Genomic DNA, 25,136 nt, shown 5'->3' on the forward strand with positions numbered 1-25,136 from the left:
TTTAACATAATTAAAAATAGAAAGCGTATGTTTAAATTAAACATGAGGGTTTGCTTATTATAATCTGTACTCACTTTATTCTCATAGTGGAAAAAAATATATATAGAAGCAGTTGCTTTTCTTGTGAAGCCATGAGGAATGCTGTGGTTTATGGGAAGATTAGGCATGGGTTTAGGAAGAGGTGAGCAGAGCAGTTGCGGAGGCCGGGGTTGTGGTGGACCTGGCTTTCGTGTACCTAGTCTGTCCATATCCCATGGACGAGAGCTGGAAATTGCTCTGGGCTTGCTCAGCCTTCCCTCTTCAGAGTTCTCCAGAGCTTTGCCCACAGCTGGATCCGTGTTTGTATCTAACCAAAGTGAAACTGAGTCTAGGTTAGACCTTCCTCCTGATCTTAAAATGGACCTGCTATGTGTCTGAGTCGGAGTAGCTGAGGCAGTTCAAGTGTGAGTAGGGAAGGTGGGTGAGAAGTGAAGGTGTAGGACATAGTGAAACAGGAGGACAAGAGATGGAAATACTCTGTGACTAACGTGCAGTAACAAGGGCCTGTTTTACTCCTCTAAATGGTAGAGGTTGTGGGTTTCTGAAAGGTGAGGAGGTGGCAGCACCATTATTTTCCTGTCTGGTGTTTGTGCTCAATTCATAGGTGATATTTCACATGTTTTAAGGCCTATGCAGACGTACCAGTTATAAACTGTAATCAATTAAAACCTAAATGTCAAATTGATACTAATTTGCACCGATGAGTTCTGCAAAAAGGATGAAGCATAATAATACATGATGAATTAGCCTTTGCCTATGTTGACAACTATAATTTTGTTTTGATTGTTTATTATACTTCATAATGTATTGTTGTATTTTTTTAATGTAATCAAGTAACACTCATAGTCTGTCACTCTGCCACTCTTACTAGACCCTGCGAGAAGGAACAGCAACTTTCATATTCTGTGCTCGGCATGCATGCATGCATTTCTGTTAGAGTCCTTAAGCATGCTATCAGAATAAAAATAACCAATACCTATTTTTTTTTTTTGCTTTGGGGGAGAGGGAATCAAACCTTTCATAATGTTGAAAAAATAATTTATGCTACATGTTTAATGGTCACGATAAATTTAGACAGCACACTGTACTGCACCAGTGCCACATGTTACACTTGACTGGTGAGCTCTTACCCCTTCTGCTTGCAGGGCCACAAGAAGCAGTTTTGGTGGGTTAAAAATAGAACAATGAGTGCAAAGCAGGTTACATGTTGAGTTTCGTAATTCAGCTGGTTGTCCTGTCTGTTGTGGCCCCTCCTAGCGATGACTGTTCGTTCCATGTCTGTCTGCTGAAGCCCCTTGGACTGTTTCCTACGCTGCTTAGATCCCCTTCTTCCTGGGATGTACGAAAACGGAGCCAGCAGCTCCTGCCTGCAGAAGAGCATCCAGCAGCCCAGCTGCGCTCACTGACATCACTTGCCAGCCTCTGCAGACCGGCAAGGTTTTGTACTCTGTGCTCAGCAGGAAGGAGCTCTTGCTGCAGTAACCCAACCTACTCTTTTTCAAACCGCAGCCCTCCTCTGCAGGCTGTGTAGAGCCGCTGGGCTCCCAGCTGCGCAGCGGACGAGAGGCAGGGCTGGTGCTGCCTGTCAGCCACCCCACGTCAGCACTGGCAGCCGTTCGTGCTTCTAAGTCTGTAATTGTAAGTCTGTAAGTCATACATGCTTGTCAGTCTGTAATTCACATTTCTGAGGATGTTTACTTCTCTATGTAGGTTCAAGGTGCAAGTTTCCGGGGTTGGAAGGAAGTGACGTCTATGTTCAATAAAGATGATGAACAGCAGTTGCTAGCAGGATGCAAGTCTCCAAAATCCAAAGGGTGAGTAAAACCAATTGGTCAATCTGCTATTAAAATACACAAACTGGAACAGAAAATAGCTGTGCAAAGTAGTGAAGGTAGGCACTGAGAAGCAGTAGTGTTCAACTCCTGGAAGTTAAGTCACAGAGAAAGGTTTATGTGCATTTCAAAATTATGTATATGTTAAGCTTACAATGAGTAAGGCATGCTATATTAGGAAAGGACAGCTATTGTTGATAACCTTTCTAGGTCCGTCAGGAAGAAAAGGGCATTTAACTGCATAATAATTTTTTTACTGTAGAAAAGGAGTAAAGGTTTCTGAGTAAAAGGGGCATTTCCACCCTCCCCCTTTCCTCTTAAGGATTAATTATGGTTGAGTTTACAAATTCCTTTTTTTACATGCTTTACTTTCTCTTTTGAAGTCTTGTTTACACCTAAAAAGGTTAAGTGGAGTAGCTATATACCAGGATCTGCAAATCTTTCCTGTTGGAGCTGGGGTGTTTACTTGGAACAGTTCTGTTGCTGGTACGGTTGGAGCTGTTCTGAACGGAACAGATCTCTTTCCAGGACAGGCTGTTTTGCTGTTACAAGTATATGTAGGCTTTACCTACCTGTGCTACCTAACTACCTTGGTTACAAACAGGCAAAAATGTGCCACCTACCAGTATAGCTGTTCCAGCCAAATGTTAGCTTTGATAAGACTTGCTGTAGTATGTTTTGTTTCCAGTTTACTTTGAAATATATATATTTCAGTATGCAGGTGTATATATGTGCATGGGGGGTGTGTGTGTATAAAAACAATTTAGAATATAAATACATGGATTTCCATTTCCATTTGAGCTTGTTCAATAAAACTTCCCAAAAGTTCCCAGCTACTGTCCCTGTACAGTTTTATGGGTGTTATTAAGATGCTAGGTTGCTTCAAGGATGCTTTGCAACTGATGCTGAATATAAGAATCAGGTAATCCAGTGGAGAGAGCGGAAGTATGAAAACCAAGTTACCACAAATGTGGAAAGCAATTTTAGCATTACTATGAAAACTGCCTGTATTTTAAGTTTGGGGGTATTTTCCCCCACGATACCACGATTTTTACTTCTTTATTTTACTTCTTTACTACTACTTTACTTTTAAAGAAAAATGCAACTTTTCAAGCGTGCTACTCACGAAATATGAGAAAAGTGTTCAGAGTCTGTGTCTGGCTTTAGCAAGATGAAAATTCTGAAAAATCTAATCATAAATTCAAAATTCAGTAAAGGAAAAGTCATTTTAAAGGTATTGGCTCAGTTGCTTCTGTTTAAATATGATAGTGTCAAGCTTTTATTAATGGAAAAAAGCTCTTTCAATAGAAATAGGAAAAAAATTTCATTGGTGGTTTTATTTGTGGCTAAGGAATTTGTATGCTACTGGCAGAGAATGTTTTCAATTTCCTATTTAGCTCATTGAACCCTGAAGGTTGTGTGTTTCACCACTGGTATTCAGCCTTTCTCTGTGGTCCATTATTTGATTACATACATAACCGTGCATATAAACTTAGGCATAAACATTTGACATTCTGTATTTTAAATACTCCACACTGCAAATATGGAATAATTCAGATTGAAGGTTCTTAATGGGATAAGAAATGTAATAATATGAGTAGCCTTTCAAATGTCTCTTTGAGAGAGAAATTACAACAAAGGTTGTTTTTTCTTGGTTTTGGGAAGGGAATTTTGGGAGTTCTTACCAGAAATACAAAACAGATGTTTTCAAAATATTGTGCAGATCTTTATGAAAAAAATGCTGGTATCTTTAAAGTCCTAATACTGTGTACATGAGCTACTTCAGGGACATGAGCTACTTCAGGGTGTAAGGTTTAATTGGCAAGGTGATAACAGGTATATGAAACTGAGGAACACAGCGAGTGATTGTTAAAGCTGGTGGTAGACAAAACGTTTTCATATTCCTTCTACTATCCTACCTCTGGGTTCGTTTTTCAGATTTTTTTGTTAAAGTCCTAAATTGTTCTAATGCATGCTAAAATACTTCATACATTCACCGGGGGAGGAGCAGGGGGGAGCATGAGTTCTTTTATAATAGGGAATGGCCGTACTCGGTCCACTTCTGATTTATCACTGCAAGATTCTACTGTATTTAGGCTTACATGTATAGGAGGGTGTTTTTCCTGAAGTTGACAGTAATGGATGTGCTGTTATAGGCTGACAACTGATCAGCATTCCTTATTATAAAACATAATAAATTAATTGAATGTTTATTAATAACTATTACATGCATTGTTAAATGAGGAAATTAATCACCTCATCATTGTTCTTTTCTAGAACAAACCTAAAGTTAAAGGAAGAGATGAAGTCTGAAAAGAAGCCAGGTTTTTGGGACAGTTTGGTGATAAAGCAGAATGTCCCATCTAGGAAGCCAGATGAGATTGAGGGATGGGAACCACCGCAGATTACCGCTGCTGACTCTACCAGTGATGCAGCGACTCCTTTAAGTGACTATACAGCCTGGTCAGGCTGGGAAGATGAAACCAAAGGCTCCACAAAATACACAAACCTGGCCAGCTCAGGAAACAGTTCCAGGTGGAGTATCAGATCAGCTGGAAAGCTGGTTAGTATTAGACGTCAAAGCAAAGGTAACCTTACTGACAACTGGGAAGAACTAGAATGATACTGGTAATGTGAAATACTTTATAGATAAGAAGAGAAAGGTTCCATGATTTACTCGTTTGTTTAAACCAAAATCAAATCTGCTCAATATTGCACCTTTATACAGTACTTTGTTTTATTCAGATTGTTACAGATTTTTGCTCACCTGATAGTAAATTTTCTTATTACATTGTTAAATAGCTATGTTTTCCACACTGAAAAAAAGTAGAGAATCTATTTTGTGCCTATATTTCACATTCAGACTCTGCAGTATGTTGGATTGTTGGTTTTACCAAAAAAATGTAATTCCTTAGTGAATGTATACACTGGTTGTAAATTTGACTGCCTTATGTAGGAACTTCCACTAGCTTGAGGTCCTGGTTTGGTTTTTTTTTTGGTATTTGAGGGCCACTCAGAATTTTAGTTTTGATGCTGTCCCTTTTTAACTAAGAATACTGATCTGTCGCTTGCAGGGAGAATGCTTATACTTAGTAGACTGTTTTCCAAATCTTCAGCCTCAGCATATGCTTCAGCTTGTGCACACAAGATGCTCAACTGCCACAATGTGCTATACTGTGTATGAAATGGGAAAATACTATTCTAATGTAATTCCTTCCATCACAGGATCTTCACCAACAGTCAGGTCAAATGGGTCTTCCAGAGTTGTTTGGTTTGTCTTTTTTTTTTTTTTTTTTTTAAATATTGAACGTTGTTTGACAAAGCTGAGCTTCTCAGTTTTTAAGAAAGATGCATGTTATGCCAAAAAATAGAAATGATTGAAAATTTGGAAAGCAGCAGTGAACAGAATATAAGAAGATCTCAATATTCAGTATCCGTAGTCCTGAATCTAGGGATAAGTTGCTTCTTATGGAAGGGCATATGTTTTCATTTTTACAATAGCTGATCCTTGTTCTGCAGACAACTTCTGTGTTTTGTACTGTGTTGTTCCTTCCCCCCGCCCCATAAGCAGTGATTAAATTATACTCTGGCATTTTCAGGGTAACTGAGTAACTGAGCCATTGCAAGTATGTGCATGCACACTTCTGAAGCATTTTTGTTATAAAGCTCTGTCTTACTAGCTACTGATATTTTACTTTTTTGGTAAAAGAAGGTGAAGTGTTAAACTTGAGATTTGAAATGTATATAAGAATACTAAAAGTGCCTCTTTCTAGCATATTGTCTCTCATTAGCAGTGTGGCTGATGTCAGATCCAAAGTTGGCTTCCATTTTGTTTATATGACCTATATAAATACTACTTTAACATTCATGGAAAAAAATCAAACCAAAAGTTTCATAAAAAAAGAACAGTAGGCCTTTTCTCTCCTGATTGTTAAACTGGTATAACAGAACTGGAAATTTGTTGACTGCCTAGCAATATGGCCAGTACAGTCGGAAGATCAAGTTAGCATTTCAGAGAAAATCAGCATTTTTACAAGAAAGCATATACCTTTATATAATGGATGTCTTGTAAACATATTTTTGCAAGAAGCTTATGCTGATGAAAAGGGATGCATGCAACTTTCTTTTAAGCTTGTACCTTGTTTCTGTTACTGCCACATTCTTCCTTTCTTAGCTCTCTCTTTCTCCTCTCTCTTCCAATTCATGTATAGTTTTCTGGCTTACAGTTCCTGCATAGCTATATTTTGGAGATTCCTGTTGAGATGTGCCTGGAGGGAAACTGTAGCAAAATGGTTTTGTTTTTTTTTGGTTTTTTTTCCCGTATTAATAGGATGTTAAAAGACATTGTTCTTAAGTTTATATAAAAGAACGTCGGTGTTTTGTGCTACAAAACGGGATCTTGTAACTGGCAAATGTATTTGTAAAATTGGCATTATATATTAAAAAAATACTAATAGAGGAGAAAGGGTTAGCATTTATATCGCATCATTTAGTCTGTGAGTAAACTCTGTATTTGCCTTTGGCAAGTACGTATGCTGAGGTTAATTATAGGAAAGAATTAGTATTCTTGGGTAAAGTATGCTGCATTTTATAGTTTATGGAATACCCTCTAAGGCATGAGCTAGTATTTAGTTTGGTTGTTGGTGCTGACCTAAGAGAACGGAAAAAGATCTGCTAGCAGCCCTCAATATTTTGCTCTCAAAGATGGGCTGAGAACTTTTAATTTCCCTCCTGAGGAAACTATTTATACTGTGACCAGTAAAGGTTTTGCCTTGCACATTATACTGTCAAGTGCCTGTTTCTCACCTTGATGATGTGTTTGATGCACAGCTTAACTGCAACATTTTTTCAGTTTGTTTTTAAATGTATGATAAAGAATACGCTCACAAAGCTGAAGCCTATTATAAAACAAAATTGCATCCAAGTGGGAAATTGAGATATGTAAACTTACAGTTTAACTCCTAGTGATGAAAGTTTTGGTGTGCTTTTTAAGTGATATTTCCTCAGAAATAACCATTCTAAGGATAAACATTATTAATATAATTTATTGTTATGCTTTAATAATGTATTTGTCTTTTGAGAGCTCACTGGTGTGAGCTTTTCTTCTCTTATGTTTATAAACTTGTCTGAATTTTCAGAATGGGGTCCTCTTTTCTTTCACCTTCTTTAGATGCTTGACTACATTATACATTTATGGGCTTAAGCTATACACAGCTCCATATGTGGAATAAGTGTAGAATGTGTCCCTTAATATTTGTTTTGAAATTGCATTTCAATCTATGTGAAATGGTTTAGAAGAAGGTAGCATTAAGATTGTATGATAAGATTGCACAAAATAAAATATAGTTTATATTGCTTTCTCGTAGCCAATCTGCATGACTGTTGGCGTGGTTTTAACGGGAATTAAAAGCTTCATGTGGCTGTAACTAGTCACTTGACTCTAAGCAAAGTTCTGAGTATTTTTATTTATTAGCATCATTTGCAAAAAGAAAAGTAGTATTTTCCATATGAATAAAGATTTAGTTTGAACTGAAATGCCTTATTCTTTGATATTTTCTTTCCCCGTTTTATTTGTCCTGTGAATTTGTTTCCATCTGCGTGGACGTTACTTGCATCATTGTAGAGTACAGCCAAGGAAGTAAGAGCTGTGTTTGTCCAAACGCAGTGAATCATGCCATCTCGGAAGCTGCAGCATCCTAGGTTTACAGCATCACCCATTGCTTTCACAGGGGGAAGAATTCATTGGTTTTGACAAACTGCAAATATTTTGTTTTACTGGTATTTATTGGTTTAAACTTTTTTTTTTTTTTTTAATTTATTGGCTGTTATGAAAGCTTGGGCAGAGCAGCACTCTTTCCCTAAGGATTTCACCAGCTACATGTAAACTGGAGGACCTGGAATGCTTTTGCATACACTGGCCCCATAACGAGGTGAGACCTGCACGTCCTGGACTGTGACAAAAGTGAGATGCGGCCGCTGTTACCAGTAGATGGGCTGTAGAAAGCAGCATGTTGTCAGCTTCTCATTCTTCCACTCCAGTCTGCTGGCTTTCTTCTTGTCTAAATAGACTTAGCAGGGAACACGTAGGCAAAACGTTTCGTATCGGAGTGTGTGAACTAGCTGAAACAGAACATTTTATTCATACAAGTTACATTCTTTGGGGGAAAAAGCCTATCTGGAGATGCCTCTGACTGTACCCAGGTGGGTCAGGAGCACATCTGGGCAGGTGAAAGGGAGCGGAGGGACCTGCATTTCCAGACCCTGGGTTGACAAGGACCCTGCCAAATTTTGAGCATAGCTGTTTCCACAGCCCAGGTGAATTCGGCCCAGCATCCGTCTTAATTTCCAAAACTTCTTGAAATGCTTGTTAATGTGTGTGAATGTCAGATGACAAAACGTCAGGTCCTATCTCTGTACAGCCTGAAAAGAATATTAATGTGCATGTTATTTACCTGTTTCTTGCATATCTAAACTGTTCTTACTAATTTTTTTTCCCCGAGTGCCTGCTAGTTGATTTCCGATGTGTCTGGGAAATGAAACCAGCACTATGAAGATGAAAAATAATTTCCTAAAAGGCTTAGTCACTGGTGATAGTTTGTAAAGGTGTGTATCATTAGATGTCTGTCTCTCAAAAATTTCTTGTAGCATGACTGCTTTGTACCATACAAGACAGGGAATCAGACAGATAGGCAAAGAATCTAGTTTAGAAATGGAAAGGAGAGAGTTGCATTTATTTTAAGTGCAACCAGCATAATAGCAGAAAAAAAAAATGCTTCTTCTATAGTTACAAAGTAATAAAGAGTATGAAAACAATCAGAAAATAGGGATATAAATAATAGAAAATTATATGAAATATATAATAGTAAACAAAGTGTAAGGAGAAGATGTTTTTTCATATTACATTTACCAACTCTTATCACTGGTACTGAATAAAGAAATACTGGCTCTGTATTTGGGAAGAAAATTTTCCTATTCTGTCTCTAGTATTTACTAAAAGATGTTACTAAAAGTGACTATATTCTTTTCAAGTCCATAATAATCTGGTAAAAGCTTGGCTTGCACTGAAATTTTTATGCTCTTGAGACTCAAACAACACTAGTGGAAGCTTAATAACACGTTTTGAACTGTGAGTTTGCTATTGGAAAAGAAGAAGCATTACTCCCTTCAGAGAAAAATGCACAGCTGTATTTTGTAAGACTAGTTTGTCCACTACTGAAAATAATCCTCATATTTTGCTTTCTAGTTGCTCTAACACCTTGTACTGAGAAGACTAACTGAACAGTCGAGTTTCAATAATTTTTCAGAGAATTGGCTGGTTTAATTACTTGAGGCTGTATAGTTAAAACAGCTCAGATTTGATACAGAACCATTCCTTTAAGTTAGCGATGTCTTCTGGCCTTTCTTATCTTGTACCTCTTTCGCTGAAACCCCCAGATGCTGTTGTCTTGAACACCTTGTTTGTCCAGGAGTCTTGAGATTCTCCACAAGATTACACTGCTAAATGCTTCTGGTAGTGGAGAGACAGAGAAAATACTGCGGTGCATGTGTTTGTGCTGGAGAACGGAAGGGAGGCTCGTGTATCCAGAGTCCAAGTATTGTACTTGGTACATTATTATTTTGTGCTGCTAAAGCTTTCTTATGTGCAAGATAATTAGAATCATGGAATCATTTAGGTTGGGAAAGACCTTTAAGATCATCAAGGCCAACGGTTAACCTAGTGCTGCCAAGTCCACCACTAAACCATGTCCTCAAGCACCACATCTATCCATTCTTTAAATACCTCCAGGGATGGAGACTCAACCACTTCCCTGGGCAGCCTGTTCCAGTGCCTGACTACCCTTTCGGTGAAGAAGTTTTTCCTAATATCCAACCTAAACTTTCCCTGGCGCAGCTTGAGGCCGTTTCCTCTCATCCCATCGCTTGTTACTTGGGAGAAGAGGCCAACTGGTTTTTTTTTTTGGTCACATATGCGATGACATCCTCTCTGATTACATAAAGACCTGATCTTTGTTATTTCTCTCATGACATACACACACTTTTAGGCAGACTTGCCTTCAGTTTAATGCCTGTAAACAGTCCATCTTTTGACCATTTGGACAGAAACCTGGCAAAGGAAAACAAGTCAAGCATCATTTCCCATTAGGAAGTAAACTATTGTTCGATAGGATGGAGCACAAGATTCCCAGAAGTCATACCACAGATACAGCAATGCTGCACATAGGGGTATTTTGAAAATTAGAGACTTAATGAAATACGTACTTGTTCTTTTTTCTGTTTTATAAACTCGCACGTCTCCTGAAGCGTGTTAACCTGTCCGCATAGCGTGGCTGTCACGCTGTTGCCTGCAAGATAGCGTGTGCATGTTGACCCAAACCGTTGTGGCCCAGCTGAAGCTGCGGTGGAAGATCGAGCCCTGACCTGTGCGGTGAGAACTGGCTGCACTGGGGAGAGGGGGAAGGTTTGCAAGACAAGTGAAGGAGCAGATGTTCTGGCATCAAGGAGTGAAGCACAGTGTAAAGAGAAGTAAGAAGTCCAGAACATCTGAGAATGTTCCTGGGGGGGTAGTATTAATATTTACTATTAGGCCAGGGGTTTAGTGTTAGCGAATGAGAACTAACACACAGCTAGTCCTCTTTCCTAGTGGTTTTTCTTGGTTATCCTATTCAAGAACGGGATTTTTGGTTGTGATGAGTAATTGGAAAGAATGTCCCCTGTGCACAGGTACAAAATGAAGGTTTTGGGTGCCTTTAACATTGGTGCTCTGTAACTCACAGCAAGCACTTCTCCAGCTCTGTTCCATGCTACTATGCCTATGAATTACACTGAATTGATCAAAAATGTAGACGGTGGCAGAAGACTGTACTTTGAAATGTAGGGTTAGTAGAAGGCATATGGTCCGCTTGCAGCAAGAACTGAAGTGGTGGTGGGATTAAACTACTGAAGTTTTAACTGAACTAAACAGCTCCATCCAGTATCCTGCTTCTTCAAATGCTGTACTTCCAGCCTCCTCCCCTTCTCTGCTCTCTTACCAGATTCCTGAGATCTCTAAGAGCTTTTTCCATCCTTCCCTCTCTTCCCTGAGATCCCTGATGATTCCTCATTAGCATCAGAATATTTTTTCCCCCTCTTAGTGGATAAATCACATGCTAGAGGTTGATTTTTTGTTTGTTTGTTTTATTGCCTCGAAGCCTGTGAATCTGGAAATTTATGAAATACCACTTCGAACTTGCCTGTTTTGGAGTGCTCTGTGCCTGGCTTCCACCTCCTGCCCCAGGCATGCTGTTTTGAGCAATCCATCAGAAGCTGCACAAAGGGTCCTCACATTTACTGGTGGGGCCAGATCCTCAAAATGTGTGTGTGCGAGCCTCCTTGGCAGAAGCACGTGAGGTGGGTAGCCTGGTGTCTCTTCCTCTGGCTAGAACGCACGTCCCTGCCGGGGGTTGAAGGTCTCACACAGCCTTAATTGGGGCAGAGACTCATTCACAGGCCTGTTGGGAGTGCACCAGCTGCTGCCATCTAAGAAATATATTTACTAAATATTTAACTAGCTCATGGAACTACTCCCAAAGCTTGGTTTTGAGTGTTAAAGCTTGTAACACTGCTCATGACAGTGTGATTCTGTGCTCAAAATCTTTAAGATTTAAAAAAAACAAACAAAAAAACCCCCACCACTGTAATAGCCCTGTACTGAAATGCTTCTCAGGGTATGTGTGCATGTGTCTCTTCACCCACCCCCCCTTTTTAACCTCAAAGAAAGGTTTAAAAAGCCACCTTACTGTCCTGGTGGACACCAAGTTGAACATGAGCCAAGCAACGTGCCCTTGTCCCAAATCAGGATAATGGTGTCCTGGGCTGCATCAGGAGGAGCGTTGCCAGCAGGTGGAGGAGGATCCTTCCCCTCTACTGGTGAGGCCTCACGTGGAGCGCTGTGCCCAGTTCTGGGCTCCTCAGTACAAGCGAGAGACATGGACTTACTGGAGGGAGTCCAGTGAAAGGCCAGTCAGATGATGAAGGGACTGGAGCATCTCTCCTGTGAGGAAAGGCTGAGCCAGCTGGGACTGTTCAGCCTGGAGAAGAGAAGGCTCAGGGGGGATCCCATCAATGTCTGTAAATACCTGAAGGGAGGGTGGAAAGAAGATGGAGCCAGGCTCTTGCACTCGGCAGCACTGAAAAGACCAGAGGCCATGGGCACAAACTGGAACACAGGAGGTGCTGTCTGAACATCAGGGAACGCTTTTTGTTACTGTGAGGGTGACTGAGCACAGGTGGCCCAGAGAGGTGGCAGTCTCCTTCCTTGGAGATACTCAAAAGCCATCTGGAGATGGTCCTGGACAACGAGCTCTAGTTGCCCTGCTTGAGCAGGGAGGTCCCTGCAGAGGTCCCTCAGCTGTTCTGTGATTGTAGAATGAAGCCTCTCAAGTACAGGACTACAAGCTCCAGTCGTGCTTCTTGTCATCTTAGCTACTGCCACCTCAGACCAGTGGGAGGGCCTCGTTACCCTGACTGGCCTACACAGGAACCTTTCCTTCAGCCTGTCAAAGGCGCTACAGGAGAAAGAACAAGACAGCAAATGGTGAAAGGGAAAGGAAGACTAAACCTGACTCCCATCACCTGACATTTAAGAGAACTGAAAATTAGTTATTACAGATACTGTTTTTTCCAAACCTTTTTTTTTTTTTAACTTCTTACAAGCCATTTCAAGTCACCTCTCTCCCTCCTTAATTTAGAGGTGAGGGGAGGTCCCTTTCAGCTCTCATATATAATGTATCTATATAATTGATTATAAAATTATATATAATATATAGGGAATTTATTACTAATATTATATATATTAATATATATATAATACCTCTTCCCAATTCTCACATTATTTGCAGCTTCCATAACAGGCAGCTTCCTAGGTAACAGTGTGTCCCGTAAGAGGCTGCACTCTGTCTGCAGGAGGGATGGTTCCTTGCCGTCCCTGACCACAGGCCTTCAGCCAGCATGATGGGTGAAGAGCTCAGCACAGTATTAAACCAAATGCTGACTTTAGAACCTTTCTTTAGAGCTCTCACAGAAAGCAGGTAGCATCCATGTAGATGTTTGCAGAAGTTTCACAAAGGGTAGCAAAACTGAAACAGTATTAAAAGGAGTGATAAATGGATGCCAGCCATCACCAACCACCATCAAGGTCACCTAGGTCACATGGACAGGAAAGCAAGTTTGCAACCATTACATTAGTTAAATAAACAGGGTGCAAATCATTGTTAAAGAGCAGCTGCTGGTCTCTTAACAAATCCAATGGCTACAGCAGTGCTTGGGCTGGGAGAGCGGGGCTTGCAGCAATGTCCTGAATGAACAGGAATAAGAATGGATGTCACTGGCTCCACACCTGCTCATTGCCATAGCAGACACCTTAATTGAAAGAAAAAACACAAAAACAACAAACCACACACACAAAACCCTGTACTGAAAAACCCACCTATCAACAAATTCAATGGATAAGGTTGGTATATCACTGAAATGTAAGTTAAAGCAAATAAAACTATCTCCTGAGGAAATAAGTATTCTCCTCTTCTTGTGCAGCCTATTAACAGTCCAGCTATCCTATTAAAAAAGTGCTAATACAGCCATTTACTGAACAGCAATGTCACTTGGACTGCTTGTATGCTTCTCATTCCATTACCAATTACTACAGAGAACAGGTTATAGAAAGACCTTATAAAATTCAAATTGATTCATCTCTGTGCACAAGAGACTTCTAGGAATAATAGATAAAAACCAAGATTTATTACACTGTACAAAACTAGATTCAGAAGAAGCAAGTGCAGAATATAGTACATGATTTATTTTTTCTGTACATTACATATTTGTTAAATTCCATTGACAAACCCGAAACTTCCCTAATTTTTCCTTTACCTGCCTAAGCAAGCCAAGCAATTCATTTTGTTCTACAGGACAGAAGAAAATAGCTTTCTGGAGAATTTATCATCTGATTAACTTGGCAGAAGGTGCTTCAGCTCAGACTGACTTTCAGTGTTTCCCATAGCTTGTGAAGACTTGTCAGGTTAGAACCTCCGTTGGTAGCATAATGTCCTGCCACTGTACCAGTCTAGAAACAAGCAATTCCATTCTCATTAAATTTCAATAATGTCTTCTTCTTCTTAGAAGATGAATTAATGCAGTTGCATTTGTAGACATACCAAACAGTATAAATGAAGGCTGTAGCTACCACCAAAAAAAAACCACTTCCTAGTAGCCCCAGATCTGTCTCTTGAGTTATGCAGGATGTGCTGAGATAGGTTATGTGTTTAATAAAGTCCTTAAGAAAAATAAATATTTTTGCATAATGTATGTACAAAGATTGGTTGATTTCCTTCATTCATAGGTTCAACAGCAGATACAACCACAGCTGTATTTTACTCACTAGCTCACAATGACTAATGCCACCTTGGTAACTGATATATTAAGAATCCAAGAGAATATTGGCCTATTCTTTCTAACAATGCAAATTATATGGAGGTGTTTTGAAAACATTGGCTTAAAGAAAGAAGGATTAACGAAAAAACCCATCCTTTGGTCCCTGTAAGAGCAGTTTAACTCTCCCATGAAATTTTCAAGACTCCCCCACATAATTTTAACCAACTATTAAGGCGTCAAAAGAATGGATTTAAAGTTGATTAACATGGTCCTTCTTGGACTTGACAAGAAGTCCACTGCAGTTTTCCTGACAAAGAAATTTTCTTAATGTGTCTCCTTCTCCTCAGCTCTTTTCTGCACAAAAACAATACACCAAATAAGCCTGTCTGATAATCTCCCCCCCCCTTTTTTTTTTAAACTACAACAAAACATTACACTTAAATATATTGCACAAAAAGCATAACGTATCCTGCCTGACTCTTCACAAAAATGGCCACAAACACAGGAGAACAGCTACTGAACATCTCAAAATTTGAAGAGATCAATGAAATGCTGAGGAGATACTGGCATGAGACAGGTGTTCGGATCACTGGCTGTGCAGGGGTGTCCTGTATCCTGCAAAAGGAAGGAGAGAAAAAAGTAAGTTCTCTTTCTATACCTATGATCTCCCTCCACTCCCAATAAATAAAAAAAATGCAAAAATTCACATATATGCACATGCAATTACTTCCACTGTGAACAAACTGATAGGAACTTGCTCTTTTAAGAATTCACCATATTTTTCTTTAACTGTTTTAGACTAAGTTGTTAAGAAAACAGGCCTTCCAGTTTGACTGTGGTAGTTCAGGGTAGCTTCAAATTTCAGAAAAACACAACGCCTCTCCTCCTACCAAAACCAGAACCTGAGTCAGAGCTCTTGAAAAAAGTTTCATATTCCTTATCCATTATTTTTTGCTAAGTGTAATTAAAAAAAAAGCAACTGCTTTGCTGAACTTAAATTATGTTTAATGAAAATCTGAAATCAACTACTGCTTCATGGGGGAAAATGAGCTTCTTCCTTTCCAAGTGAAAGGCAGCAGACACTTCCCAAAAAACCCTCTGAACAGTATGTTCAAAGTCCCAGTCATAGAAGTTTTTATACATTGCTTCTTTTTCTCCTCCCCCCCCCCCTTTTTTCCCCCCTCTTTCACTCCTACCTTTTCCCCACCTGAAAGCATTACCTTAAAACAGAAGTTAGCACCCAAGCAAGTTACGAATATAGAAGATGGACAGGATGAAAAGGCTTTGTCGTTACAAATTCACTAAGACTGCAGCGCTTTCTTTAATATCACAGAAACTTGAACTCAGCACAATTGTCTCATTATTTAAAATTCAAATTCCTCTTCAAACGAAAAGTTCAGTTTTGCACCTTATTAGAACCCTCTAAAGGAAGGAAGTGCTAGAGGTGTAATGAGAAGAAGGTCCCAGGCAGTTCAATGGAGAGGTTAAACACCTTGATCAATAATGTTGTAAGGCTCAGAAAGTGTCCTCCCCAGGCAAGAAAACTAGAGTAAATACGTGCTAAGTAGATGACAGACCACTGCAGTCTTCATTTCTTTCATTTCCATAGGAAGTGAAGTTACATGCAATTCAGTTAATAGAAGGAAAAAACCTGCAAAATTTTCTTTTCACTTGGAAACTCACATAAGGAAAGTGCTGTCAAAGGTGCCACATTCCCATCCAAAGTCTTTGCAACATTGAAGTGCACTAGGTGAAACACATTCTGAATACTACTCAGCTTTTCCAATGAAAGTTGTTACTCTACAGATACGTTATCTGTATTTTTCCATTAAGTCTACAGATGACTACCTGAAAATATCATGTGGTATCACCTCCTCATTCTCCCAGGTTTTTTTTTTTTTAAAAATTGCTTTAACATCACCTGAGAACCAGTTGTTACATTCATGACACACAGGGAAAAATAAACAACAAAGAACAGAAAAATAGATTAGACCCCAGGTAGAACTGCCTATTTGGGCAAGTTGTAGATGAGAAAGAAGAGAAGACTAAGACCAGAAGTGTTAAACCTAACATCTTCATCTTGAGATGACATCTGCAAGGAAGAGACACCACAGCAGCAAACACTCTCCAAGGTAGTTACTAATGAACTACCATATTCTCTACCCATTGCCATGTTAATGTCATGTTATTATTTTCCTAGTTTCCAGGAAAAAACACCATCAGAATTAGGATTCTGGGAAAGAAGCTAGAGTTTATCCCCTTTTAGTGCTTATTTATACTCCTAAATATTTTAGACAGATTTTTTAACATGGTGTCTGCTTTGCTCTGCACGCCATAAAAATGCTTTTGAAAGTTCTGTTCAGTCAGGAATTACAGGCCCAATAAAAATCTCAGTAAGATCAGTTCCTGGGATTTTTGGTTATTAGAAACAACAGAAACAGCAATTTTACAGTGCAAAAAGTGATGAGGACTAAAAAGAATCATAACTTTCCTCTAATTATCAGTATTTCTCCTTCCAAGAAAACTTTATTTCTCTTGAAATTACATTTAATAAATAGTGCTCAAATCATATTGATTTTTAATATATCTATTTAAAGCTAAACCAGAATTCTTTTAAATTAACAAGAGAACTCACCAGGAGGAGTGTTTACTGGAAAATGCAGTTGTTCTCCTCAAATTTTATAATAACTGGACATTAAGGAGCTCCCATAACAACTTTGGGGCTACAGTCCTTTTCTGTATAATTATTTCCACCATTTCTTAATTCAGAAAGCAACATTATAATTGCCTCCCCCACCTCTCCCAGGTCATATGCAGCCTGTTTTGGGAATTTCTTTTCAGAGAGACTCCTTCATAAAAGTATGTATGATTACAGCATTGAAAGTGGAGTAAAATCAATTTTAGTATCATTGCATTAAAGAAAGTTATTTGAGGTTCATGTTACTCTTTTCAGATTTAAATACTGAATTAAATACATCAGGGAGTGCAGAAACAGTTTATAACACCGAGTGCAGAGAAACCTGTTTCTTAGCAAAATCTGGCTGATCTCACTGACACCATAGACATATGTTCATTAGAAGCTGAATTATGGTCCCTAGGTTAAATGGCATTAACAGGGCATACAGCAATAATAAAAAACAAACCTGATGAAAAACTGAGATGGAAAGCCATCACTAACCTTATCTAATAGGGAAACAAGAAACAAAGTATTCCTGCTACTAAATTGACGTGGGGAAACAAAATCGAAACAGAGAGCATCAAACAGAAATGAACACGTTATTCACTTTGACATTACAGAACAGTCAGCAATGAAAAGAGATGAGACACACAGCAAATACCTGGAGTAACAAAGCAAGGTGGTAGTCCTTTGAGATCGCGAAGAAGGAAGCAGGAAGGAGAGCCGTAAAGTAAAAGAAGCAGAGTTAAGGTTTATTGAAGCTAAGGTTCATATGCCATTTAGAAAAATAGTCTTTTATTCTTGTGGCAAGTCACAAGCAGCTAGAGAACCAAAACCAGCACAAGCCCCCAAGAAGACTAAAACCAAGTGTGAAGCATATAACTTATGCAAAACAACTACGCTATTTTACATAATGCCCTGGATATTGAAAGAAAAGGTATTTCAACTTCTGTGGCCATCTCTGGCATAACTGCAATGTGCTGCTGCACTCAGCTAAGAAAATAAGAGAACTGCCCACAATTGCAACGTTGCCTAGTGGAACAGAAAAAACAGTATACACAAAAAGCATTCACAGAGGCATCAGTCAATTAGTTTGCCATTACTTTTATACCACTGAAATCAGGTATTTTTCTCACTTTCATCACGGACAAATACTTTACCAAGAAGTCACTTCTGAAAGATAGTCATTCGATATGAAGAGTTTCTTATTATCATTCCCTCCTTTAACACAGAAGAGTACAAGAAGTTCTATTATATCACTGTACTTCCTACAATGAATTTAGGAGTCTCCTCCTTATTGTACTTCATATTACTATGGTCAGAGGTTTTAAATACAGGAATACAAATGCCGCTTCCTGAAAAGCTCTTAAAGGCTTGTTAAAATTAACACTAAGATTATGATAGCATACTGAAAAGTCATTTCCCTACTTCAACTGTTTGCTAATTCAATTCAATAGCCATCAGTCCCTTCTTTTGCAGGCTTTCTTTAAAAGGACACAAAATGCAGGACTGAAAGAATTGTCTGTGTGTAGCCCTCTCATGTTGCCAGCAATTACATTATATTATCAGTTTCATAAACTGATGAAAATCCTTCCCATCACTAGCTAGGCCTGTGCTTTGTGGCTATTTCAGAACCTCACTGCTTTGGTTCTTAAACTCTTAACTCTCAGCACAGGTTTACCCACAACTAATTTCTACAACTAATTTGCATCAAGGATGTCCCTTACCTTAAATATTTCCCTAAGTAGTCTCACATTTATTCATCCCTTCTCTGTCTCTGAGAAGAACTTATGGAGAGCAGTCACATTCCTTATTAGCTTTAACAGAGCTCAGTTAAAAGAAATTAACCTCTGCTAGTCTTCTTCATGTCCTGATCACTGAATTACTTTCCTCTGCAACTATTCCAATGTTTTGCTTTGTTCTTGAATGAGGGGAGGAAAAAAGGTGCAATACCAAGAAGCGTTCAGCTCACTGCCTGAAGTTCTTCTGAATGCCCTTGAAAGCAACAGCTGCCTGATTTTTGAAGTGTACCATTAAAAGAAGAAACTAAATTTTTACATATTATAAACTACCTGAAGAATCCAGTGCTTCCATTTGTTTCAAGATTCAAACACTTGCTACTTTTCCTCTGTAAAAGTAACTGTGATTTCTCTTTTAAAATTTGTGGGTTTTTGTTGTTATTGTTTGGGGGTTTTTTGTTGTTGTTTTTTGAGGTTTTTTTTGTTTGTTTCTTTCTTTTGCACTATATGCCCAATGGAATTAGGCAGAGTAAAAGCTTCAGTTGAGAACAAAAATCTGTCCGTTACAGATACAATTATATGTCAACCACTCATATACATATTTAATAATCTGTCTCCAAGTATGATACTGAAGTGTGAATGAATTGTCAAAGCCTGATAAAACTTCTTTCTGATTAAGAAATATTTTCACCTAGCACAGAATTTTTCTAGAACTGATAAAGTACCTCCTATCCCGGCTGCCCCCTGCTTTGCTTCTCATCTCTCATTAGAAAGCTTGGGAAAGGATCTAAAACGAAGTGCCTGAAAAAGCAGAACCTTTTCCCCCCATATAACTCAGTGACTAGCACTACTTCACTCACACTACGCTGTGCCTGTTTTCCAGACCAACAATTAACCTCTTAGTGTCCCTGCCAGTAAGGGTGCCAGTTGTGCAGAAATCAATTCTTTCAACAATCTATTTCAGCCCGATCAGACATTTATTTTAAGACAGGGACAAGGCTTAGATTCCAAGACCTAGAGAAGGAAAACTGCAATGCAGGCTCGCAGACTAATCAGACTGGGAGGCACCTCAGGAGGTCTCTAGTCCAGCCTTCTGCTCAAAGCAGGGCAAGCTAGGAGATCAGACCAGGTTGCTCTGAGCTTTATCCAGTCAGGTCTTGAAAACATCCAAGGACAGAAACTGCACAACCTCTATGGTCAAGCCATTCCCTTGCTTGGCTGTCCTCATGGCAGGCTCTTAGGTTCCTCTGAAGCAGTCTTCTCCAGCCTCTCCTCACAGGAGGAGTCCTCAAGCCTCCCTGATTATTTGGCCCTCAGCTGAACTCCATCCAGTTTATCAGTATCTTTTTTGTACTGAGGACCACAGCTGGAAGCAGTATCCCAGATGCAGTCTAACGAGCCCCAAGTGAAGAGGGATAATCACTTCCCTCAACCTCCTGACTGTGCTCTTGTTAAAACAGCCAATCCCAAACACCTGCCACAGAATTTTAGTGCAGAAGCATGCAATTAATCAATAACCACACCGTCACTTTAAGACCTGCTCAAATCTCCAGGATAAGGCAGTCAGCACTGGAACAGTAATCTAATAGGTACTGCTCATCAGTACCTTTAGAACTTACTGTGCTGTGTTTCACTAAAAATATAAAACCACAAAATGAGTGCTATTATTCCAGTAGTAGATGGGAGTAGTCAAGGTAACAAGACATCTGCCTGCACAGGTTCACTGCCTCTTACTGTCACACATGATCTCCAAAGTTAAACATTTAATTCCAAACACATTTTAGTCATTCCTGATATCAAAGCACTGTATTTTCAATTATACCAAGATCAGAATGGAGAGAAGTTTACTGTAGAAAGCATTAACCCTTTACACAGCAAAGCCAGACAATGCAAACAAATCCAGTACCAAAAATGCCCACCTGCATGCTGCTGTGTGCTTACCTTTAAAATTTCTGTTTTCAAAGAGAAAACTTGACCCAACATATTGGGCAACATGTTAAAGACGTGTTCCACTCTAATGAACAGTTCTTAGTCATTCCTAACAGGTTCTTCAGTGAATGCCCAGGCTTTTCACAGCAGAAGCCACTTCTGACTACCTGCTTTCCTACCATTAATTTAGCAAAATGTATTAGTACATGGAAGGGCTCCTGTGATATCAAGAATACTCAACTTTAAGATAACATCATTCATTAACATGCTACTTCTATGAAAGCCAGCTTATCCTGTTAAACAGCCTAGTTTTTTCTATAGAAAATAAAAAAGCCTCACACTGACGTGCAACTCCCCTTAAAAATCACAGAAGGATGACACAAGAGCAGCTCATTTCTGTGAAACAGAACATGTGTACTTTCCAAGATTTTGCAAACATTTCTTGCCCTTTGCTGTCCACTTAGCATTACCCCTATCTGGTCTTTGAGCAGCAAAATTAAAGAAGTCTCACTAACCAGAAAACTAGATTATGGTGCAACGCAAAGTAAAAGCAGGACTATGTGTTCACACATAGGTTAACATTAAAATGCCCTACAGAAATTAAAATTGTCCTGGAAGACAGAATATGCTTCATGGTAAACATCAAAATCAACATAAAATGCATTCTGAATGAAGTTTCACACATTCCTCCAAGCTTCATATGAGACAGAAGCAAGACTTTAAAAATAAGAGTTTTACACCAATGAGGTAGGAATACTATAGTAATACGTTCTCATTAGAAACTTATTGATTGCCATGCCATCATTAGAAAAGGGATGTCATAAAATGGCTAACTTCATACAAGTTCCTAACAACTCTGCATAAGATTAAATAGACACAAGAAGACAGAGTGCAAGTCTTTCCACATGGCACTTCTCCTCGCAATTCTAAATATTGAGGTTATCAGACATCAAGAGATAAGAATGCTAGATAAAGAACAACTTTGGAATTTAATACTTATTTTATATGGAAGTTTTACACATTATTTAAAAGTTAGATGTTAGTTGTCCAATCGCATTTCACATGAGAAAGCTGACAAGATGATCTTAATATTTTTCCTTTCAGATGATCACCAGTAGCTGTTTGAACTTATTTCTAATTATCTATTTCAAAGCTCTTACCTTCCAAAACAGAATACTACAGTGTCGACAGAAATGCAAGGTGTCCCCGTACTGTTCCTTTATTGGGTAATATTTCTGAAGTGCAAAGTACATCAGCTTCCAGTCAATGTGACCTTTCTCTGATGGAATCAAATGCCTACAAAACTGGACATAAAATGAATATCTTCCTTTAAAATTGTTAAAGAACTAGTCAAATCAGGTAAAGGACCAGAAAAAAAAAAAAAAGTAGTTAAACTGAAGTTTTGTAAGTGGAATTCTTTGAAGTCAATAATCTGACATTATACATCTCTGCAAAGCAGTGAGAGAGATCTAGCCACAAAAAAACGGAAGGTAAAACACTAAAAATAGGAGGGTGCATATTTGCCAAGAAAAAGTAGGCCATACACAGCTAATCTAACTCTACTGTCTTGAAATTATTGCAATTATAGCCAAGAATCACATAACAAAAACAATATGAGAGCCATAAGTAATTAATTTTATACTTTTTAAAAAACCACTCAGGAATGAGATTAAAAAAGATTATTGTGCATTACAAGTAGTGGTTTTCTGTCAAGACAGTAATTATGGATATAAATAATGCTGCTTCTTTAATTTTAAAAGTATATACATGATTATTTTTCACATTTACTTATGATCTTTCTAGAAGGATAGCAATAATCAGTGATTGATGTACTTCTTGAGGAGATAATCCGCATGTAAAGATTGGCTGATGCAAAATGGCTACTTCTCCCCAGCTTAATACACAGCCAAGGTTTAAGTATGTATTTGTAAAAGGCTTCTGTTCCACTCAGTGTGGATTAGTGCTAATACATTAAGGGCTTTCTTCGTTCAGAAGACAACTCCTAGATGGGGAGAATTGCACTGCCTTTCTGATTTCAGCTACACTTCACTTTGTTTCATAATAGCTTCCTTGTGTAGCGTTCTTGTTTTTTCCAGAAGTGCTCTTCAGGTATCAAGTATGTTTTTGTGGCTGTTTCAATGGTTCAACAAATATAGTGCGGAGGACAGGAAAAACAACCTAACATGATTCTGTAGGTTATTAAGGTAGCACACTTTTAAACAGAAAAAGTAAATTTGATATTGGAAAATAAATAAAATTATTATATTTCTATCATTAATAACCTACTAAGAAACTGAATGTGAACATTTAGGAATGCACTGGAAACACTGTGTACAAGTGTCCTTTATAAGGCACAGGGCTCGCTAATTCTACTGAAATAAGGCTTAAGTGATCTTTCTCCCAGCATTAGCATAGCAGCTTCCTCTCCAACCAGTTTTGTCACTGTCAATAGAGCTTACCTCATCTAGCCTCAAAATCCACTCAACTGCTACATTAAGATTAAAATTCTATCCTCATAACTTCACCTTGCATTCTTCTGAGCTGCTTCTGAAGGAGGGGTTCTCAGTTTGCCTTTGTCTGTCTATATTCTCCACAAAGTTCACTCTAAAGCCTTTAATCTCACCAAAATTCTTATTTGGGTCAACTGCACATGAGTTCACTGATCTTCACTTCTACCTTCCCTGTTATAATAATACTTAATCTGGTAGTCACTCACCAAATGGTACCACTTCAACCTGTCAGATTTAAGAATGAGTATTTTCACTTCCTCCAGTCTGGAATGTACTAGGTTTTTAAAGTTCTTCCTCCAGCTCTGATAAGGTAACTTGTTTTCATAGCTTTATTTTCACCTAGTCTGATTTTGTCTCAGCATATATCACTGTCAGAAAATGAAGACTGTTCTGGAGGCATTCCTAGATTACTTTAATGATTTTATGAGGAAGTGACAGAAAAGTACCATTTCTCTTTTTGTTCTTAATTTCAAAGTCTCAAGCATTTGTTCTATTCTGTTTTGCAAAAATCCTATTTTGGCTTCACTGGACCGTTCATGTAGCCTAAAAGTTTGGGCAATCTGTCTGCCTACCTTAGTTAGTAAAACAAGTTCTACTTTAGGTACTAAAATTACAAACACCTTAGAGGTATCCTCTACCACACTTGTTGGTGATCGTGTAGCTTAAAAAAAGTCATCTTACAGTAGACATTTTTTAAAATGATGCAAGGAAACAGCCTGATAGTTATCCTAAATTCACAGACATGCTGAATACAATTTTTAGTATGACCAAGCCCCAAAGAGGAGAACATTTTCACTATTACTGCACACTGTCACATTTTTATTTCAAAAAGGGCGAGTTCACACTTCATTATTAGTATACCATATTGCAAAGCTAAGGGCCACATTTATGCAAACGATAGAGTTGTTTACCTGCTTTTCCGCAAAATGGTACTGGCAGAGTTTTTTCCACAACTGTCTGTCTTCACTGAGCATGTACAAAGTTGGGGTCACTTGACCTAGAGTAATAATGTCCCAGCCATCAGAGAACCTGTACAAGATGTTATTCAGCATATGGAGAGGGAGATCGCTAAGCGTAAGACCATTGTTGACTTGCTGAAAATAAGAGTTGAAGACTGTTAACTACAAAAACTGGACAGTATAAGGTACAAATAAGATTCTTACTTTAGATGTACCTCAGGTCTTAGTTTAGTTTGTACAAGACCATTGAATAATATCTATGGTTAATTCTGTCATACTTTGATTACTTGGCTACCATTATTCTCTAACTGCTGTTGTTGAGAACTTAAATGACTAAGGTACAGAAGGAGCTACACACTGTAGCTTTATAACTTATAGTTTTCCTACTGTTAAAATACACATATCCTAAATTCTTTATTTAAATCTAAAATAATTTTAAAACACTTCTGTTCTCAGAAAATAATTGAAAGCTACGACATATTCAATTCCACCTTTGAGAGAAGTGTGCCAAAACCCTAACTATAACAAAGGTATGAGCCAGTTATTTATAATTTGTAGGATAACTACAGTTTCTTTATTTTTATTAAGAAACAGAGCACATTTCAATTTGCCTTAAGACAACTAGAATACAGAATATAGTGCAGAATATAGGACTGAAGAGCAGAAATACAGAATGAAAACATGGAAGTCAGAGGCAGTAGGTTCACCTCTGAAGTCTGGAGATAGTGCCTCTCCTATGTAAATGAGGAATTCTGCAGGGAGTGACAGATCAGAGCACCGAGAAAGTTTTCATTGAGAGTAAACACCTCTGCTGAACTTTCTCTTTAACGGGGTAACCTACAGCACAGCTCGTACACAACTGACTCTGGAGCCTACACTGCCAGGTGGCCCAAAGCCCGACGCAGCTGAAGGCAGTGTCCCAGCTGGCAAGGGAGGCAGCGTGGGCAGCTGCCGGCCCCACCTCGCAGAGCTGCCCAGTCGCAAGGCCCTGGCAGCGCAGCAGCTGTACTCTAGCAGGCTCTCACTTCTGTCAGTTTATTTCACAACCA

General features: G+C 38.7%; 2 protein-coding genes across 8 annotated transcripts in view; one reads left to right on the forward strand and one right to left on the reverse strand.

Annotated features, from left to right (window-relative positions):
• Window positions 1-7,406, forward strand: part of TDRP (testis development related protein) — a 29,268-nt gene extending 21,862 nt beyond the window's left edge. For both annotated transcript variants that reach the window (XM_087774185.1, XM_087774187.1), the window contains 2 exons: window positions 1,750-1,853; window positions 4,149-7,406. In XM_087774185.1, the coding sequence (XP_087630311.1) occupies window positions 1,750-1,853; window positions 4,149-4,494 (450 nt within the window). In that variant the 3' untranslated portion in view covers window positions 4,495-7,406. The remainder of the gene's footprint in view (window positions 1-1,749; window positions 1,854-4,148) is intronic.
• Window positions 7,407-13,679: 6,273 nt separating this feature from the next.
• Window positions 13,680-25,136, reverse strand: part of FBXO25 (F-box protein 25) — a 34,361-nt gene continuing 22,904 nt past the window's right edge. For 3 of the 6 annotated variants that reach the window (XM_087774180.1, XM_087774179.1, XM_087774183.1), the window contains 4 exons: window positions 24,040-24,222; window positions 21,779-21,922; window positions 17,612-17,638; window positions 13,680-14,888 (listed from right to left, as the gene is read on the reverse strand). In XM_087774180.1, coding sequence (XP_087630306.1) covers window positions 14,799-14,888; window positions 17,612-17,638; window positions 21,779-21,922; window positions 24,040-24,222 — 444 coding nt within the window. In that variant the 3' untranslated portion in view covers window positions 13,680-14,798. The remainder of the gene's footprint in view (window positions 14,889-17,611; window positions 17,639-21,778; window positions 21,923-24,039; window positions 24,223-25,136) is intronic. The other 3 variants (XM_087774182.1, XM_087774181.1, XM_087774184.1) reach the window with 1 other exon arrangement.

Source organism: Nipponia nippon, unplaced genomic scaffold (assembly GCF_047370975.1).
Source record: "Nipponia nippon isolate SJK-2023a ecotype South Korea unplaced genomic scaffold, ASM4737097v1 scaffold_4, whole genome shotgun sequence".
NCBI classification, from domain to species: domain Eukaryota; kingdom Metazoa; phylum Chordata; class Aves; order Pelecaniformes; family Threskiornithidae; genus Nipponia; species Nipponia nippon.